This window comes from Arvicola amphibius, chromosome 7, assembly GCF_903992535.2.
Source record: "Arvicola amphibius chromosome 7, mArvAmp1.2, whole genome shotgun sequence".
In the NCBI taxonomy this organism is placed as follows: Eukaryota; Metazoa; Chordata; class Mammalia; order Rodentia; family Cricetidae; genus Arvicola; species Arvicola amphibius.
Genome location: NC_052053.1, coordinates 75668933 through 75690347, shown reverse-complemented (window position 1 = coordinate 75690347; position 21415 = coordinate 75668933). Strand labels below are relative to the sequence as shown.

Sequence of the window (21415 nt, the reverse complement as noted above, 5' to 3'; positions counted from 1 at the left end):
CTAACACTGCATTCCTACAGAAAATAAGAACTTCATCAAAGCAAATCACTGTGCTGCGTCTTTTTTGTTTGTTCTTTGTGAGGCGGGGTTTCTCTGTGTAGCCCTGGCTGTCCTGGAACTCACTTTGTAGACCAGGCTGGTCCAAACTCACTTAGATTCGCCTGCCTCTGCCTTCTGAGTACTGGTACTAAAGGCGTGCACCACCACCATGCCTGCCTTGCAGCGTTTTTTTTGTTTTGTTTTGTTTTGTTTTAAACTATACTATATCTATATCTCCACACAGTTCTGGGGGAAAGCTGTTACTCTATTTTCTAAGTGTTCCCAAGTTTGCCATCTTGGGTGCTGTCAGGAGTAGTGTTCCGCACACAGTCTGCTCTCCACTAGTGCGTTCAGTCTTACCAGTTAGCTCTCTAAAAGTCAGTTCCAGTTTAGTTTGTTCTGGGGTGGATCCTCCCACAAACTCCGTCTGAGACTCCAGATCTGTGAATGCTAAATGGAGGGTCTCCTTCTGAAGTGACTTCTTAAACCAGGGTCCTCTCTCCTGGTCTGACCGAAGGTCAGGAATGGGAAAGCGAACAGAAAGATGTAGCGCTGGGGTGGCAACTTGTACAGACACCCGACGATTCGCAGGACTGTGAGAGTCATCTAGAAACACTTCAGTGAAAGCTTTATGCTGAAAGACATAAATCACACCATCGCTTAGCATTTCCGCAAATACTATCACTGCTCCCCCACATGCCACAATACATCCAGACACAAGTCAAAGAAACCACTACCATATAATGAAGCTTCAAATGAAACAGCTATTGCCCAAAAGAGAACTGCTGAGGCAATAGCTGAATCTTCATACAAAAATAAGTAAAAAGAAAGACACTAGAGATCCCTACATATCTTACCATAAACCAAGAAGAAAAGGTGTGAACCAGCCTACTACCAAATCCAATAAAGTTAAAAAAAATCAATAGCATGCTCAACACTCAGTTTGAAGAATCTGCCCATTTTAGGCTGCCCTAAGGGCCCAATATGAACTCACATGACTGCTGCCGTATACGAAGGCCAGTCTTACTCCTCTTTGCTTCCAGGCCTATGATCACAGCAGGGCACACAAAGGTTCCAAGTGTTCACCAAAGGACTCCTGAGTCCCCCACACACACCAAGTTAAAATCATGCCATTCAAATAGAAGTCAATTTCTAATTTTCAATAAAATGTCCTGAAACTAATAAAGGCTTCAACATTCATCTTCTGAGTCAGCGTCTAGCCTTTCAGAAAGTTCCCTTCCTATGGCAGCCTGGAATTTTTACAAGCAAGGCAAACATATAAGGCTTCACTGTGACATCTTCCTGCACGTCAGTACGTTTTGTTCCCATTCATTCTTCTGCCGAGCCCCTCCCCACTTCTAACAGATTCCCTTTCTTCTCTACAGTTAGAAACTAGCATTTTCACAGATCTGTCTCATCCCTAATGAGAAACTCTAATCTCACACTAAAGAAAACTAGGAATGGGACTGGAGAGATGGTTAAGAGCACTACCTGCTCTTCTAGAGGAGCTGGGTTCAATTCCCAGCACCCACATGGCAGCTTACAGCTGTCTGCAACTACCATTCCAGAATATCTGACACTCTCACACAGACAGACATACATGCAGGCAAAATATCAATACACATAAAATAAAAACAAATTTTAAAAAAAAAAACCAGGGATGACAAGATCATCCCAACACAGCCAAGGTTAACAGCAAATAGAGACTGGCCTATACACTTAATGCTGCTTTAGTCTAAACACCAGGAACGATGAGCAAAACAGGCAGGAAATAAAATGTCTCTGCCCCTTTCCTTCTTGTCTTTTTAGAATAAATCTCATGTTTCCTAAGTGTGTTCCAAATGACAGCCCTCCTGTTTGAGCCCCATAGCAGATCTGATCATGGGCACTCACTGCTGTGTTGATTCCTTTCCCCTAAAGCTGCCTCTCAGACTGGGCCTGGTCCTACAGGCCACACATTCAAACTCCCAATGTACTGTTACAAGTCCATGCTACATACCAGAGCTGAGCAGAGTAATACAATGTGATGCCAATCACACTTCATTCTCAAAAGCACTCCTGTGCTACTTGGCTTTACTGTTTACACCATTCGATTTTATGCAATGTATGAAAATAAGACTTCATGAATATGTTACAGTATTCTCCAAATCCAATCCCATTGTGCTACAATCAAATACTGTCAACTGATGGGCCTAGTCATTCTACTGCATATCGACTTTTTCTGCATGTATAGTTTAACATTAGTCTAAGGGAAGTCAGACAGAGTGGAGCATGCCCAAAGTTTCCCGCTTGGAAGGCTGAGACAGGAAGAACACAAGCTCCTGGCTGACCAACCTGAGCTAACAATGAGATGCTATCTCAGAAGGTTAAAAAAAAAGTTTGCATGGAAAAACATTCTATTTCTCACTTAATCCTTCCTGCAGAGCCTTTTTCACGCAGCTGATACCACACAGCATACCCTGTTAGAAATAAAACAGAAAATGTCTTCCAGTAAGATTACCAAACCTTACCTGGTTCTCATCAAGGCAAAGAAGTAGCATCGTTGAGCTAGGTGGTGTACACTATGACCCCAGCTCTAGGGAGGTAGAGGCAGAAGGATCAAGAGTTCAAAGTCGTCCTTAGCTACATATCAAGTTTTAGGTCAGAACTGCACAAGAAATGTAAGAGTAATTTTTAAGCCCAGTATGGTAGTGCACACCTTTAATCCTAGCACTCAGAAGGCAGAGGCAGGCAGATCTCTGAGTTCATGGCCAGCCTGGCCTACACACTGAGTTCCAGGATAGCCAGGGCTATGTAGAGATGCTGTCTCAAAAAGTAAAAATATGGTACTTATCTAAAAAAGTGTCCATTTCTTTTACATTTTCCAATTTTGTGGCAAACAGGCTTTTGTAGTAAGATCTAATGATTCTCTGAATTTCCTCTGTGTCTGTGGTTATGACCCCTTTTTCATTTCTGATCTTATTAATTTGTGTGTTCTCTCTCTGCCGTTTGATTAGTTTGGCTAGGGGTTTGTCAATCTTGTTGATTTTCTCCAAGAACCAGCTTTTTGTATCATTGATTCCTTGGATTGTTTTCTGTGTTTCTATTTTGTTGATTTCTGCCCTCAGTTTGATAATTTCCAGTCTTCTACTCCTCCTAGGTGAGTCTGCTTCTTTCTTTTCTAGAGCTTTCAGGTGTGCTGTTAAGTCTCCAATGTGTGCTTTCTCCGTTTTTTTTAAGTGGGCACTTAGTGATATGAATTTTCCTCTTAGCACTGCTTTCATAGTGTCCCATAAGTTTGAGTATGTTGTGTCTTTATTTTCATTAAATTCAAGGAAGACTTTACTTTCTTTATTTCTTCCTTGACCCAGGTGTGGTTCAGTAGTTGACTGTTCAGTTTCCATGAGTTTGTAGTCTTTCTGGAGGTAGCATTGTTGTTGAATTCTAATTTTAATCCATGGTGATCCGATAAGATGCAGGTGGTTACTAATATGTTTTTGTAACTGTGAAAGTTTGCTTTGTTACCGAGTATGTGGTCAATTTTCGAAAAGGTTCCATGAGCCGCAGAGAAGAAAGTAACCCAGGCCCAAAAAGATGAACATGGGATGTACTCACTCATAAGTGGTTTCTAGCCATAAATAAAGGACATCGAGCCTATAATTCATAAAAAATCCTAGAGAAGCTATATAAGAAGGTGAATCCAAAGAAAAACATATAGTTATCCTCCTGGATATTAGAAGTAGACAAGATTGCCGGACAAAAAATGGGAACTTGGGGGTGGGGTGGGATGGGAGGGATGGGGGGCTGGGGAGAGAAAAGTGTGAAGTGGAGGATGGGAAGAGCTTGGGGGAATAGGATGGTTGGGATATAGGAAGGGTGGATATGGGAACAAGGAATTATATATCTTAATTAAGGGAGCCATTCTAGGGTTGGCAGAGACTTGACTCTAGAGGGGTTCCCAGGTGTCCAGGGAGATGCCCCCAGCTAGTTCCTTGGGCAGCTGAGGAGAGGGTGCCAGAAATGTCCAGATCCTATTGCCATACTCATGAATATCTTGCATATCACCATAGAACCTTCACCTGGCATTGGATGGAGAAAATGACAGAGCCCCACATAGGAGCACCGGACTGAGATCCCAAGGTCCCGATGAGGAGCAAAAGGAGGGAGATCATGAGCAAGGAAGTCAGGACCGTGAGGAATGCGTTTACCCATTGAGACGGTGGGACAGATCTAACGGGAGACCACCAAGTCCAGTTGGAATGAGACTGATGGAACAGGGGACCAAACCGGACTCTCTGAATGTGGCTGACGGTGGAGGAGGACTGAGAAACCAAGAACAACGGCGATGAGCATGAACTCTACAGCATGGATGGGCTCACTGTGAGCCTTGTCAGTTGGGTTGCTCACCTTCCTGGACTTAGGGAGAGCTGGGAGGACCTTGGACTTAACATAGTGAAGGGAACCCTGATGGCTCTTTGGCTTGGAGAGGGGCAGAGTGGGGGTATGGGTGGAAGGGAGGGGAGGGAAGGGGGAAGAGGAGGGGAAGAGATGGAAATTTTTAATAAAAAAAATGAGAAAAAAAGAAAAAAAAACAATTAACACCAAAAAAAATTTTAAAAAGTAAAAATAATTTTAAAATGTCTACTTTTTACTATTATAAATAATATTGCTCTGACGTAGTCTATTAGGACTTTTCTCAAATCCCAATAAGTACATGTTTATGTGCAACGTCTACATACTTACCAAACTAATATGCTTATTATATGATGCATACATGTGCGAGGCCATCATCTCTACTGTAGTGAGTTTTTGTGGTTGAAGCAAGGAATTTAACCTATCCACGATACTGATATCCAGCTCACAACACACTGGATTTAATTTAATTTGTAATTCCGCCTTATGAGGAACTGAACTCAGTCTTGCTTGATTACCCTTTAAAAAAAACACACAATTATTAACAAAACTGTAAAACTTAACAATTGTGACAAAAAAAGATCCCATAACAATCTGCAGTGGTGGCCACAGAGAGGTTCTCACCTGGGGTCCTCTAGTCTCAGAGTGCTTATAGTAAAGCTGAAGACACACAGGGAGGTGGGCATCAGTCCCTTCTTTGGAATGGAACGTTAGGAGCTTAAAGAAAGGATGGAGATGAGTTAAAGCAGGGCATTAAGATGCATTTGATCATGGAAATCTACAGAGGCAGCACTGCGGTGAGAGGAGCTCTCTGAAGTCAGAAAAGCTGGCCCCAAACTTCATTCCTGCCACTTTCTAGCAATGTAAATCTCACTCAAGCAGCGAACCTCTGTGAACCTCAGCTCCTCATCAGAAGCAAGGGTTCAAACTGATCAATATCTAAGAAAAAACTTTAAAACAAAATAAAATGGCAGGCTCATAACCTTTCTGCCTCCTCAAATTAACTCTCATTTCATTTCAAATATTTACTAGCTTCATTGAATAACCTTGAATGACATACTTTAAAATTTGTCTCAACAATAACAATAAAACACTAACACTCTTTGTGATGCTGGTATGCTCTAAAGAAAACTTACTATTCATTCGATTCTTAAAAGAGGAAAACAAATCTAAAAATCATCCAAGAGAGTATCCAACATTTACCTCTGTGTAGTGGGGAGGGACAGAATGAAAATCTGTTGGGAACAGACACTCCAAAAACTCCATTTGCTCAATCGACATGTCGGTGCTAAAATGGCGGGAAGCTGACCTTTGCCTCTGCTCATAGGACACTTTGACGCCAGTGCCTATAAATCTACCATAAAAAGAGATTAAACAGTATACATAAGCCTAGAGAGCATCATGCAAATGTTAGTATATTAATTACATGCTTACTCTACCAAGTTCAAGCTGTTAGTAATCATTAATATCCCTAAAATCATGAACTTCACATTTCCTATTCCTTAGCATCTCTACTGTGGGGAATTTCCCAGGATGCCTGTATTGCCCAACACTGCCCTTCCTTCTTTGACACTCCAAACTTATCCTGCAGTGGATAAAATCTCAGACCTGGCCAGGTATCATGGCGCACACACACGCCTTTAACGCCAGCACTTGGGAGGCAGAGAGGTAGATGGATATCTACAAGTTTGAGGAGAGTCTAGTACATAGTCAGTTCCAGGCCAGCCAGGGTTAGGCAGCAAAACCATGCCTTAAAACAAAACAACTTTAAAAAATTGCAGATCTATAAAATGTATGAAATGGATTCTTTTTTTTTTTTTTTTTTTTTTTTTTTTGGTTTTTCGAGACAGGGTTTCTCTGCAGCTTTTTTAGAGCCTGTCCTGGAACTAGCTCTTGTAGACCAGGCTGGCCTCGAACTCATGAAATGGATTCTTAAAACTATCTAAAGACATCTTTCAAGCTGGGCATAGTGGCAAACACCCGAAATCCCAGTACTCTGGAAGATGAGACAGGAAGACCATGAGTTTGAGACTAGTATTTTTGACAGTTGAGACTGTCCCAAAAACCAAGGACCAACAATGACGCAGAACTTTAAAACTCCAGTTGATGGGGTTCACAGTCTTCGTGTCTTATTTTCTACTTGCAGATATCAGATATTTGACAAAACTGAGGGAAAAGGTTCTTACAATGTAATTTGAAGTACTATGGTCCTAACCTGTAAAGCACCTTTTGATGGGGGTCAAAAACTACTTCCCATGTTAATTTTAACACTCCAGAAAATTTACATTAAAATTACCTTGAGCTAGGGGTAAGGGTTTAGGTCAATTGGTAGAGCACTAGCCTTGCATGCATGAAGCCCTGGGTCCAACCTCCAGCACTGCCTAAAACCAAGCATGGCAGCTCACACCCATCATCTCATAAGGTAGAGGCATGAGGACAGAGAGGAGTTCAGGGTTATCTGAAAGTTTGAGGCCAGACTGGACTATATATATCATGAGATCCTGTTTCCAAAAACAGGCATTCTCTAAAATACAAATTTTCTTTGTCTACACATTATACAAAATATCACTCACTTTACAGATCATCATTTATATTAAAATAAAACAGTATTTGCATGCTAACCCTATAGTATCCAATTTAGTCAGCCCATCTACTAGGCCTCAACTCATGAGGGCTCACGGTTTTAAGAATCAGCAGAGTCTGGCGGTGGTGGTGCACACCTTTAATCCCAGCACTCAGAAAGCAGAGGCAGGTGAATTTCAATGAGTTTGAGGCCAGCCTGGTCTACAGAGTGAGTTCCAGGATAGCCAGGACTGTTTCACAGAAATCTGTCTTGAAAAGCCAAAAAAAAAAAAAAAAAAAAAAAGACTCGTTTGAACACTCAGCCCAGGCTTGGTACTGCTCCCACCTCCCATGGCCTAGCAGCAGCCTCTCCCAAGCTCTCCTCATCAGTACTGCTCTCGCACACCATCTCTGCCACTGCCCCAAGAACCATTCCATCATTTCAATAGTAATAGCAGGGATGGTGGCAAAATGTGCTAAGACAAACTAGCAAGAACAGGGAGGGAGCTGGGCATTTGTGGCGCACACCTTTAATCCTAGCACTCGTCGGGAGGCGGAGGCAGGCAGACCTCTGTGAGTTCAAGGCCATGGTCTACAAGCTAGTTCTAGGACAGCCAGGACTGTTACACCACAGAGAAACCCTGCCTCAAAAAAAAAAAAAAAAAAAAAAAAAAAAAAAAAAACAGGGAGGAAGCTACAACCTATCTAGATCTATACCTGCATCATTCTCACACTGTAACATGTGAAGGAGAGACCCTATGGTATCTCTGCAGTACTGCAGTAAATTTCACTTGTTATCCACTGAAAACCAAAACAGGGAGTAGACAGATGACAAGTGTGCATGTGGTTCTTTCTGAAGTAATCAGAGAGTTCACCTAAGGTGATCATGGGAACAAGCTTCTGCAAAGACTGCTCGGAAGGACTTAAAATCTTCTGCTGACAATCTTGTTGGGTCCATCTTTTCTATACGCGAGAAGAACGCGACCGCCATGGGTGTCAATGGATTAATGTTTGGGGATGTTTCCGCTGGAGACAGAGGATCGATGTGAAGCACGGAGACTGAGAAGATGCCGACTGCCAGTCTACAGATGAACTCAGGCCTGGATTCATCCACTGAAACAGACCTAGAGGGCAGGGCTGAAATACATCCAGTTCTCTGAGTCAGGATTCAGAACATCTTAAACAGACTGATACCCTGTTCATCTGGTATGCAGGATTCTTGCACCTAAAGCACCAAGAGTCCATCTCAGTAAGCAGAAATGTGTGGACACATCTTTTAGACTATAAAACTGTGTTAGAAAAAAAATCAAAATCAACCAAAAGCTCCACACCAAACTCTCCTTTAAGTCTGGGAACTGTCCAGTTAAATTCTAAAGAGCAAGGATCAGGAGCACAGAACAGTGATGACAAAGCAGCTGCCTGGCAAGCTCAACCCCAGTCCTGGGGAGGGAAGAGCAGGACTGAAACAATTTTTTTTTTTACAAACAATACAAAAACACTGAGAAAAAGACTCAAGAAGCTAGGGTATAATTTAATGATGGAGCACTGGCTGAGAACTGTCAAGGCCTCAGGTTCTATGCCCAATGCTACACATGAATATACATACACAGGCCCACACACAGACACATACAGACACATATACACACATAAGCACACCTACACATACACACAAAACAACACAAACATATATACAAACACATGTGCATACACTTACACACAACACATATGTATGCACACATACACAAATACATATACCATATACACACAGGCACACATAAACACACACACCACATACAAACACACAGGCTTACATACACACCATACACACACGGGCACAGACACACACACAAATCAGATAGTTAACTAAGTTTTAAATTGCAATGATATGAAACATAGAATATTTTTCCATAATATCTATGTATTTAAATATACAAGACTATAATGAGTACCAAGCATAGTGGTATACACCTAGCAACCTAGCTAGCACCCAGGCGGTGGAGGTGAAAAGGTCAAGTGAGATCACAATCACAGTCAGTCTGCACTACATAAGACCCTGTGTCAAAAACAAATAGAATATAACGAATAAGTAACTATTCTAAAATATTTTGCAATGAACTACTCAATTATTCTTTTCTTTCTAAACTTTGTGATTGTCCAAGACTAAAAGAGAAATTACAAAAGACACACACACATACACACACACACACACACACACACGTGCGCACACACAATGTAGCGGTACAGAGTGTAGGCTTGCCATGTACAAGGCCCTAGGTCCAGTCCCCAGGAGCACAGAAAAAAGTAGATGGATGATTGATAAATAGATAACTATGCATAGGTAGACGGACAGATACATAAATGATAGAGAAAATCAATCAGATGTTTATTCTGAAAGGAGGGAAGGGGAAAAAGCAAAACACATTATCTTATAGATATGTTTTTTCTTTTAATTTTCAAGGCCTCTGGTGGAAACTAACCAGCTTTTGGTAAAGGCGCCGGGTGGACCAAGTCAGATGAGAATGCTGGCCCTCTTACAGGCTGCTCTTTGTGGTCCGCAAACTCTCCCCAAGTTGGCTGCAGCTGCAAAAGATTGGTTTAAATACATAAATAAAGTGTAGGATCTTAGAGGTGTCTTCTGAAGAACAGAGAACATGAGTGATACTTTACCACAGTAGCACTTAGCGGCGACCCTGCAGGCGTGTTTGTGTATGTACTAGTCAGGGATAACTCCAGGTCCATGTGTGGAGGGTCTCCAAGGGGTGGGAGAGAAGACAGACTGTGAGACATGTCCATGTCGGCCATGGAGAAGAAAACTTCTTCTTCTAGAGAGAATTAGGCTTCATCACATGATATATTCCACCAATGTACTCCAAGTAGTTTAGCCACACTAACAGACACGGCTGTGTGTGGTGTGCTGAGCATGGTCGTCAGCAGCACAGTAAACACACAACTGCACAGTCAGCAAAGGTCAAGTCACCGTGTCTTTTGTGGGTTTATATGACATGCAGCAATAAAGCAAATTTTTAGTTGTCATATGGCAAGTTAAAATTCAGATTTTTAAATGGCACAAGCTCACACAGGGCCCTGAGCTTCATCTCCAGCACCAAGCTGCAAATGATAAAATTGTGTTAACTATGTGCAATCCCTGGTTTCTTATGGATACAGCTATTTCCCAGATGGGAAAGAAGGACCAGAAACATTTAGAATTCTATTGACAATTCAATGTCTTCTCTCTAATGATTGTCTGACCAAAACAAATTAAGTTTGTTATGTCTCAAAGTTCTTAAGTAGGCTTTAATTTCTTTTACTTGGTTCACATTTCACCAGATTCTTACTATTTACACTAATGCTCATACGGTCCAAAAATCCCTATAATGAATAGTGGGCTGGGTAATTATTACACCAGCAAGATGTAAAGGTTATCAACACTTCCTACTTAGGGCTGAAAACTGCACACAATTATATGAGCACACAGTGAAATAATGAGTAAATCCCAACCTACTTATATGTCACTGTACATTATTACAAACTGGCTTTCCTTAGGGAAAAACACCATTGCTTAGGTCAACTATACACTTGAGAAACAGTACTGCTGGTGCTTCACTGTATTGCTGGTGAGCCAACAGAACAGAACCAAATGTCCCCGTGTAGGGCTTCTGTTCCCCACTGCTAAATGTTTGTTCCACCAATGGGATAACATAGGTCTAGTGTTGACTGCGGAAGCTGCTTACCACGGCTAGAAGGTGTACGAGCTGTTTCTGTTTCATAGAAGCTTTTCTCTGAAGATACACCCATAGACAGGGAATCTTTCCTCAGATAATACCGGTTTAATTCCATCTGAATTCGATATTCATCTTCCTGCTGCATGGGTCGATTTTTCCTATCTTTATTAGCTAACCCAATTTTGCTAGAATTTTCTACAAGTATATAAAAAGAAACAAAAATTCAATTTGTAGCTATTTAAGCATTTCTTTCCAAAACCCCACTTATGCAATAGCAACCTGATCACACTAGCAGAAAGCCATTTACATCAAGCAGAGGCCTAAGAAACATAAGCAAGTAGCCAACAATTTAAACTCTTAACTCTAGAAGATATAGGTACTTAAAATAATGTGTGAGTATTGTATACAAAAATTACATTTTTACTGTATGGGTTCTTTTGTTTGTTTGGTTTGGTTTTTTTGAGACAGAGTTTTTCTGTGTAGCCCTGGCTGACTTAGAACTCTCTCTGTGGACCAGGCTGGCTTTGAATCACAGAGATCTGCTTGCTTCTGAGGCATGAGCCACCACTGCCTAGCTCAGAACAATTTTTAAAATGAATGTGATCAAATAACCTGAATGCAAATGTACAGCATGGTAACAATAAAGTAATTAACATATCTACTTAAAATGTACCTTAAATACCATATACTCCAAAATAATGTATTTTCATCAGTCTATGTTTTATATTTTCACCTAGCAGTTTCAAGAATTAGAGGAAATAATTATAACAGTCATACTTGCCTGGTCCAGCAATAGCTGCTAACATATCCAAAAGCAGATGTACCTGCCTTGGTGACAGGAATAGATGAATGGAATCTATCTGTCCATCAACATCCAACTTAAAGACATAAGAAGAGTTGAGAGTAAGTACTTTACAAGCTCATCACCAGGAATTAGGCAGATGTTAGGGTACTAAGGTAAGTATCACCCTTGGTGTTGGGCAGCTTCCCCTAATTCACACAATCTCAGCAAAAGGGCATAAAGACCAGCAACCATGGCTGCAAGAGGGAAAACCCTGAGAAATTCCATGTCAGCAAGTCCAGCATCATGCTGTCTGTAAGTCTTCTGGAGACTGTAGACACAGCAACAAGATGGTACTCATCACCCTTCAGAACAACCAAATCCTTAGAACAAATGGAGTCAGCGTCTGTGAGACTGGGTCAGCCACACTGGGACTCTACAGCATGCTTCTCAGGAGCCTCCTGTGTGCGCTGCATGGACACTACTTTCTCCTGCACAGGAAGCTAGAAGCCACAGTCAAAACCCAGACAGAAATCAGCATGAATGAATGCTTTCTTTCTTGTTCTCTGTGCACACTTTCCCCTCATGTCTCACTTGGTGTGGTGAGCACCAAGCCATCACCCAGCCCTATTCTCTACTTATTACTGTTTCTGTTTTACAGACAAGGACACAGATCCACAAAGCAAAGTTAGCATAACTCTGCAGCCAGATCTGAACCTAGGCAGACACAAATGCAAAGCCTTACTCCTTCTATGACATGGCTCTCCTGTTGTGCCCACAGACTGAGTGTTTTATGGGGTTCCTTACAGACTGGTGATGATACCCAGGCCATATCCAGAGTGGGGAAATGTGTTTCTGTTACTGGACAAGTTTATTTCCTGTACTGAAACCACAATCTCTGGTTTTCATTAGGATGGAAAATCAGGAGTTTCATTTCTAATTGTCAAAAGGATGTTTCATTATGGGCACATTCTGAATTTGGAATACAAAGAACAAATTACTCACTGCTATCTTTTGAAAATATAAAACACTGAAAATAACTAAGTCAAGCAGTCTCCTGCTATTGTATAATACTTCCCCAAAAATCCACTAAAATTGAATGTGTGATATACAACAGACTCCAGAGGCACTATCTCAGAACTCACAGCTGAAAGACTTGGGTTTAAGGAATGCTGGGAAAGACTAAAGCTCTAACCTCATGCTGCCCTGTTACATCTACTCTGAGCTACCATTTCTAAGCTCTATGCTGCCTACTGTTGATCTCTAGAACTTAATTTTTCCATATAATATTCATTTACATTAAACAAAATATACACATTAGTATACAAAAACAATAATGTACAGGCAAGGATGATAGTATCTCCAAATATTCAATACTGGCTGGAACTGGACTATAACACCATCATACAATACTACCACCTGCTATTCTGTCCCTTAGTATGTAGAACTCAAATCAACATACAGAATAGTTACACAAATCAAAAGACAGTGTGCAAAACTTTACATCTGCATGGAAATCAGAGCTTATGTGTGTAGACCATATCCAGGCAAACAGAACCATGAAAGCTTTGCTAATGGGTCTTGCTTCTTTAAGAAATGTGCTCCCCGAAGACACACAAGCGCTGGTTTCCCAAGGTTGTTGCCACAGCAGGGCAGTCCCTGCAGTATTTACAGCTACCTACACTATCTGCTCCATTAGCAACCTCCTCAGAAGCCAGTGGAGGGAAGTCCTGGTAAAGGACTTCCTAACCTGAGAGCAGTTCACCAAAAGGAAAGCAGGAAATCTAGGCCAGAACACTGACAGTGAAGACAGTAGATATTTAGTAAGAGGACAACCCACAGCAACCAATCACTATGCCCCTGTGTAGATTAAATGTCTGTAGTTTTGCAGAGAAAACATAACAATACTGACCTTGGCTCCTGGAAGTACTTCATTCTGTTTCAAAGTGAGACTCAATTCCAGTCTGCCCACTAGACCTCCAATCTGCACTGGATCCGAGGGTGCTATCTCTGGTAAAGTTCTAGTTAATTGTGGGTGTGGCTCATAAACAATTTTGGGGTTCCAGCTAGGTGACAGCTTTGGCTCAGTTTCCTACAATAATGTAATAAAAATAAAGTAACTATTTTAGCACAAATGAGTCCGGGTGTATATAAATGTCACCTTGGATTTGGCACGCAGAACTGCATCATCACACTGGACATACCATTATCTTATGGCTAAAATGGAGAATTACTGTGTTAGTACAGCACCTTGGAAATAAAAACAAGTCATTGAAAAAGACTTTATGAGACTAAGTGCAGAGCCTGCAAGATGACCCAAACCTGGGGACCCATCCCACAATGCACATAAATATGGAAGAACTGACTCTACAAAGTTGTCCTCCAATCCCCACACACACGCCCCCAAATGCAGTACACACAATTTTGTATGTTTATCTGTGCTCATGTACATCATATACACACAGTATCTGTTCAAATAACATACAATGTGTAAACCAAACCAATATCGAAGTAAGGTCTATAAACCCAGCATTCAGGAGGTTGAGACAAGAGACTACCAGTATGATGTCACCCTGAGCCACACATTGACAAAGTGAGAGACTGCCTCAAAAATAATAAATAATTTTTTTAAAAATGAAAAAGACCTGACTTGAATATAAAAGGCAAATTATAGATGTACCAACTTATAAAAGGATTCTGTGCTTGGAATTAAGGGTTCTTAATAATAGAAAGCACTAAGTCAGACTCCATGATAATGCTCACTAACAGAGCCATTAAGTCATGGAAGGTAACACTGCTTTTTAATGTGAAAGGACGAGGCACTGCATGAGCCGTGTTTCTAGTTGCTGTGACAAAATACCTGGCAAGAAGCAACTTAAGGAAGAGGGGTTTCTTCTAGCTCCTAGGTGCAGGCACACATTCCACCAGGGTGTGAAAAGCAAGGTGGTCAAAGGCCAGCTGCTCCCATGGCATCCACAGTTAGAAAGCAAGCTACAGCCCGGTGGTGGTGGTGGTGGCGCACACCTTTAATCCCAGCACTCGGGAGGCAGAGGCAGGCGGATCTCTGAGTTTGAGGCCAGCCTGGTCTACAAGAGTTAGTGCCAGGACAGGCTGCAAAGCTACAGAGAGAAACCCTGTCTTGAAAAACCAGAGAGAGAGATACCCACATTTAGGGAAGGCCTGCCCACCTCATCTAGAGGATTCTCACAGGCATGCCCAGAGGCTTGACCACTAGGATTAGCTCCCTCAGATGTTAACACCTCATTTTTCCTACAGATATGTAGGAAACATTTCTCCATTAACTAATGAGCAGCATTCTTGTAGGATGGAGCTGCCAGCTGTGGCTGACTCCATGGCCCTTCCACTGCACATTGAGGGGCAAACTTGATTCCAATGGCAGGCAGCAGCAAGTCTGGCAGGATGGGCAGAGATTCAGGGGTTCAGAGCTGGTATCAGCTACATTAGCTAAATATCTGAATTAACCAGATTTGCTAAACCAGATGGAGACTCACTAATGAATGTATATTTGGGAAAACATAACGGTCCCCTGGTTCTTTGCTCCTAGAGACTCACTAGTAGACCAGGCTGCCCTCCTGTCTTAACCTCTCAAGTGCTGTACTCCCACACCTGAATGAAAATTTTAAAAAATTGTGACCATGTTTTTGATTGTTTTGTTGAATTGGTTTTTGGTTTGATTTTTTGATATAGTCTCGTGTGTATATATACACCCAGTTGGCCTTGAACTCGCTATCTGAGGATGCCCTTGAATCTCTTGACTCTCCTGACTCTCACCTCCCAAGTGCTGGTGACAGGACCTGGGACTTCAGGCATGCTTGGCCAGCCTTCCACCAACTGAGCAACACCTCCACCACTGTCTGGAGGATTGTTTCATTTTTCTTACCACTGGTGCAGTTGAACACACTGGGGAAGATTTTGCTGAAGCAGAAAATTCATCCCAGAAGAGAGACACTCCAGAGAGCTGCAGCAATTTGTGAGCAAACGCTGTGGGCTGATGCACATTGACTCCTGAGGACTCATCGGCAGTTTCATCACAGTACACAGTTCTGAAAGGTACAAAGGACATTTATAAGAAATTCCTGGGACATATACTTTCAGTGAGATTTTAAGAGACAGTGCTTCTAAGTTAAAGTGAAATGTCAGTGCTAGCGCCCCCTATGCCTGTGAGAACGCTTGCAGCCCAGCACAGAGAGGTAGAGGCAGGAGGACCGGCATCAAGGGCTACATGAGCTACATCAGCTTCTGTCTCAAAATAACTTTGCTTGGTTGGTTTTGTTTTTCAAGACAGTGTTTTTCGGTGTAGCCCTAGCTATCATGGGACTTCTCTGTAGACCAGGATGGTCTTGAACTCACAGAGATCCACCTGCCTGACTGTCCCTGTGTTGAGATTAAAGGTATACCCTACCACCACCCAGCAAAAGAATTTTATTTAATTAAGAAGGAAAGGGGGGATTAGACGGAGTGGGAACAGACAGGAGAGAATAACTCATGTGTGTTAAAATACATTATGTGTGTATGAAAATATAATAAAACTCACTTTTATAAAACATTTTCATGTCTATAACATATGTCAGAATCACTGCACTAAATATTTAAAAAGTAAAATAAAATTTTCAGAGAGAGACAGACCTAAAATCTGAGAATGATAACTTTAAGGGCTCTTAAAGTTCAGGGGAAAAAAATAGTAACTTCCTAAAGTTAACCCAAGGGGAACAATCCTTATCTCCCTTACAAAACTGAGTAATGCTATGTAGGCCAGGCTATCTCTAACTCCCAACCCTCTCCTACCTCCTCTTCCCAAGTGCTAGGATTACAAGCATAGAATCATAGCAAGACCCCATTTGTCTCCGATGACTTTGTTTTGAATTCTTGTGTTAGCAACCTCCAAGTTTAATGAGATAAATAACACCGCTCTAATTGGATGTTATTGTTTTATTATAGACCGCCTAAGGTAATGCACCCTACCTCCAAAGATCTGTAACAACTATTTTATTTTAAGTGTATCTTTGTTAAAGATTACAACCACAAAAATAACTGTACAAACCTTGGAAAAGGCCCAAATAGATGCACACATAATGGGTCTTCATATATATACATAATGCATTATATACATAATGCACACATAATGTATATTTTTTAAATGTATATATGGGTATGTGTATCTGTGGGAGTATATGCCATGTGTATGCAGGTACCCAGGGAAAACAGAAGAGGGCATTGGATCTCATTGAATTAAACTTGTAGGTCATTGTGAGCCGCTCTACATGAGTGCTGGGAACTGAACTCAGGTCCTCTGAAGAGCAGGAAATGCTTTTAACCACTGAGCCATGTCTCCAGCTCCCCTCAAAGGACATTTCTGTTGGGAGATCATATAACATGGCCATGGTTGAGCAGTAACTACCTCAAATCAATACTGTGTCAGAACTCTAGAGAATATACATAAAAAATAAAAGCAACATGTCTGACTTAAGTAAATCATCATTAGATATTTAACCTTAAAATAACCCTCACAAAGTCCTCAAAAGAAACACCACCATCATCCTTTTTCACTAAAGTATCCAAGCCAAGCACCATAAAGTTAAGTCTTTCACATTAAGAATTAATGCACTTAGCCGGGCGGTGGTGGCGCACGCCTTTAATCCCAGCACTCGGGAGGCAGAGGCAGGCGGATCTCTGTGAGTTCGAGGCCAGCCTGGTCTACAAGAGCTAGTTCCAGGACAGGCTCTAAAAAAGCTGCAGAGAAACCCTGTCTCGAAAAACCAAAAAAAAAAAAAAAAAAAAAAATTAATGCACTTAAACATTACACTATGCACATGGGAATAGTAGACACTCTGTAAAAGAACCTCAACATAGTGGCACTCAAGTTAACTAAGAAAATTGCGTATTAGACAAGCTCAACATAACACTGGATATAATAACATGCTAAATGATGCTTACAGTTTCTGTAATGGGATGAGAAGATAACTCAGAGAGCTGTATTTACTCTGAAATTGTACAACACATTAATTTTAGTATTGCCTCTGGTCTCTCAAAGTGTCCCAAAGTGTAATGTCAGAAACAGTTTCCAGACCAAAAAAAAAAAAAAAAAAAAAAAAAAAATCTTACCTCTCTACTCGGATCTCAAGTGCAGCTCCAGTTTTGGAATTTTCTGGCACATGTTCAATTCTTAACACAGTGTCTAGAAAAGTAACTTTCACTCTTCTTAGCACTAGAGCAAATGAGCAATCGTCAATAAAAAACCATGAGTACACAAAATAAAAACCCGACCTCCACCTCGCCCCCTCCTCTAGGCTGCTTGGGACCAAGCCAAGGCCTCCTTCATGCTGGGCAAGTGCTTCTTCCCCATCACTGCTGCCTCCCCATCCACTCAGTAAAGAATTACTAGTCTGGTAAGAAAATTAAAAAGGCAGATTTCTTTCCTTTTGAATGCCCAGAAACTGAATTTTGTAAAACACACTGTACCCAAAGCATATCGCCAGCTACATCACAACAGAAACTTGGGAAAATGTAGATTTGTAGCCTGCTGGATCCTCCCATGGGCTACAACCAGAACAAGGAGAAACTGATTGGAATGTTTAAAACAGCCTGGATCCTGAAGTACTGAAGTGAGAACAGTAATTCTTTTAAAAATCACTGCGATGGAATGGTCTCAGGCCCCAGACCACTACAGAAAGCTTGGGCTGTGAAGGTCTACATGATGCAAACCTGTTTCAATGGTTTCCGCAAACTTTTCCAGTCCTTCGAAAGGCTGGGATGCTTCTCCTTGCTCATCTGTCAGTTTCTGGCTAAGACACTCCTTTGCCAGCTGCATACTGCTGGTCATGAAGCTTGACCAGTACATAGGCTCAGACCCAGTCGCTGCAGAAAGTACAAGTATACCTAAATAACTTCTGTTATGTTGATGGCATTTCTTAAAGTATTATATTTATGGTAGATTTTCAATGCTATGATGTTACCTTGAGAAATTATACTAGACATTTAAGAACCACCTTACAATAACAGAACAACAATAAAAATAAAGGATAAAAAAGCCTTGCAAAGTCAGGCAGTGGTGGTGCACGCCTTTAATCCCAGCACTCAGGAGGCAGGGGCAGGCAGATCTTTGTGAGTTTGAGGCCAGCCTGGTTTACAAGAGCTAGTTCCAGGACAGGCTCCAAAGCTACAAAGAAACCCTGTCTCGAAAAAAAACAAACAAACAAACAACCCTACAACATATTCTTATTTCAAGTTTTATTTTTATCAAATTTTAATTCATACATTCATTCAAAAAATTCTAGCAGGCATATTTACTCGTACATGGCACCATGCCGGACACTACAGAGCAAGAGCTGACAAATGTCCTCTGTAAAGGGCTCAGGCAGTGGATAGTTAGGTTTTGTGAGCAATGTGTTGTGTCGAGCAAAGCTCTTGGAGTGCCAAAGCAGCTACAGAGAGTAAAAAAAACAGCATGGGGATGTTTCAGTAAAATTTGACTTAATGAAAACATTAGACTAATTTAGCCTGAGAGCTGAGGTCTGCTAACCAACTACAGAGATAGAAAAATTATGAGCTATGCATTTAAGACAGTTTACCACAATAGGAGAGAGATGACTGTCAAGGATGAATAGGGAGGTATCACCAGGAACTCCAGCAGCATTTCTACTTTCAAAATAATCACTATAGCTCTATGAATTATCATTTAAACTTGTTTTCCAGGAAACACTTGGTTACATTCATACATGTCATTACCTGGATGATCGTGTCTATCCATTTCTCTGAGTTACACTACAGTTGAGAAGCACATACCTATCCAGACCCACCTTACATAACTGTCATCATTATGGATGTGGTGAAAGTTTTGTTGGCAGTTGGTTTGTTTTGGTTTGGTTTTTTTGGTTTTTCAAAACAAAAAAACAGGGTTTGACTGTGTAGCCCTGGCTATACTGGAACTAACTCTGTAGATTAGGCTGGCCTTGAATTCACAGAGATCCACATGCCGCTGCCTCCCAGCGTGCACCACCACCAGCGCCCTGCTCATGTGGTGAGTTTTAAATTTAGTGTTATAATCATTCACTGTCATTCTTCAACACTACACCAATAGAAGTCCCTTCAAGTTCAGTCTTGGAGGCTGGAGATGTCAGCAGTGAAGAAAGAGCCTGTACTACTCTTCAGAGGACCTGAGTTTGGTTCCCAGCACCCACATCAGGCAGCTACAACTGCGTGTAACTCTAGTTCCAAGGGATCTGATGCTTCTGACCTCAGGGAAATACACTCCTGCGCATACATACCCAATTCCACTCCCTACAGAGACATAGTTTAAAATAACAAAAACTTAAATTTAAAAAAGTCTAATCTTATGCCCTTCCAACATTTCTCCATGAATCATTGAACAGTCTTCCTCATTTGAAAACACAATAATTTTTAATCTTCAAAATAGAAGTCACTTCAGATAATTGGATATAATCACATATTATCTATACATTAGTGTTCTGGAGTGTGAATAAGGAGAGAACATTCTAAAGGTGTACTTACATCTTTCAAAGTACTAAATCCTCTTATCAAATGAACATCTCACAAATCCAGTTCAAAGTCATAAATCCAACGCTCAATTTTTTACAATTGGGTTGACTTCTCAGCCTTCATAGGGTCGAGATTGAAGAAACAGAACAGGCACATGCAACACACCTACCTACACGAGGTCTAGGTCGGAAGACCATCTCTAGTCCTCTCACTTCCAGTGCACAGTTGTCCTGCAGCAAGGAGCCCCATGGAACTGACAGGGAAATTGACTGAATGAATCCTTCAGTGACTTCTAAAGGTGCGTCTGCTGACTCCAGGATTTCATTAAGACACTAGAGAGAAAAACCAAGTTCATTTTGAAATCACACATGATTTAAAAACACAGAATGCCAACTTTTTCAGCGATGTGAATATGCCCACAAATGTGCTGAGCACTGGAGATTTAAGAAAGCCACAGCTGGACTGGAAAAAAGGCTCAGCAGCTAAGAACTGGCTGCTGTTCCAGAGGACCAGGGTTGGTTTCTGGGACACACAGAGTAGCTCACAACCCTCTGTAGCCCCAGTTCCAGGGGATCCAACACTCTTCTGACCCCCACAGCACACCTTCTGGCAGCACACAGAAAGGCCATTCCTTCACTCTCACTGCTAGTACCAACAGAGTCTAAGTTTTCAGGATCCCAGTGTACACTGAAGACTGTCCAGCTTCGTGAATTAAACAACTACTGGATTCTCTGACTTTCCTTTGGTAGACAGCCATTGTTCAACTGGCTAGAGCACAGCCTGTAAGCCACTCTAATAACCCCCCCCCCTTTCTGTATGCATATACATTCATTCTATCAGTTCTGTTCCTCTAGAGATTCCTGACTAATACTAAAGCTTGCCTCAGGAGGTCTGTCTGAACCCTAAAGATTTTCCAAGGATTTATACACAAGGATAATTTTTTAAGTCTTTTAAGACAGGAGTTCTCTATGTAACAGATATCCTAGAACTCTCGTAGACCAGGCTGGCCTCAAATTCAGAGATCTGCCTGCCTCTGCCTCCAAAGTGCTAGGATTAAAGGTAGCAAGGATTTTTTATTACAATTTTAAACTAATAAATTTACATGTATTTGTTGTTTATTATTTAGTGGAGGAGTATTTGCACATACGTGTATGAAATATCTGTGCTGTGTTCACTGGTGAACACACAGATGCATGTGCTCACTGTGTGTGCACATGTAAGGTCAGAGGTCAATGTTGGGTATCCTGCTATCCTCCTCAGTCACTCCCCACCTTTCCAAACAAGGTCTCTCACTGGATCTAGAACTTGGTGATTGGGCTAGGCTAGCTCCCCAGGAGTGTCACAGTACCTGACTTCCTACAAGGTGCTGCACATCCAAACTCCAGTCCTCATGCCTTCAGGG

General features: G+C 41.5%; 1 protein-coding gene across 1 annotated transcript in view; it reads right to left on the bottom strand.

Annotated features, from left to right (window-relative positions):
* Atg2b (autophagy related 2B) overlaps window positions 1-21415 on the bottom strand; it is a 77991-nt gene that overhangs the window by 48947 nt on the left and 7629 nt on the right. The window contains exons 2-15 of the mRNA XM_038336113.1: window positions 20183-20345; window positions 18220-18372; window positions 17620-17722; window positions 15398-15560; window positions 13409-13588; window positions 11497-11593; window positions 10725-10910; window positions 9661-9815; window positions 9471-9573; window positions 7869-8130; window positions 5635-5785; window positions 5056-5148; window positions 4762-4950; window positions 400-673 (exon numbers count right to left, since the gene is read on the bottom strand). Coding sequence (XP_038192041.1) covers window positions 400-673; window positions 4762-4950; window positions 5056-5148; window positions 5635-5785; window positions 7869-8130; window positions 9471-9573; window positions 9661-9815; window positions 10725-10910; window positions 11497-11593; window positions 13409-13588; window positions 15398-15560; window positions 17620-17722; window positions 18220-18372; window positions 20183-20345 — 2272 coding nt within the window. The remainder of the gene's footprint in view (window positions 1-399; window positions 674-4761; window positions 4951-5055; window positions 5149-5634; window positions 5786-7868; window positions 8131-9470; window positions 9574-9660; window positions 9816-10724; window positions 10911-11496; window positions 11594-13408; window positions 13589-15397; window positions 15561-17619; window positions 17723-18219; window positions 18373-20182; window positions 20346-21415) is intronic.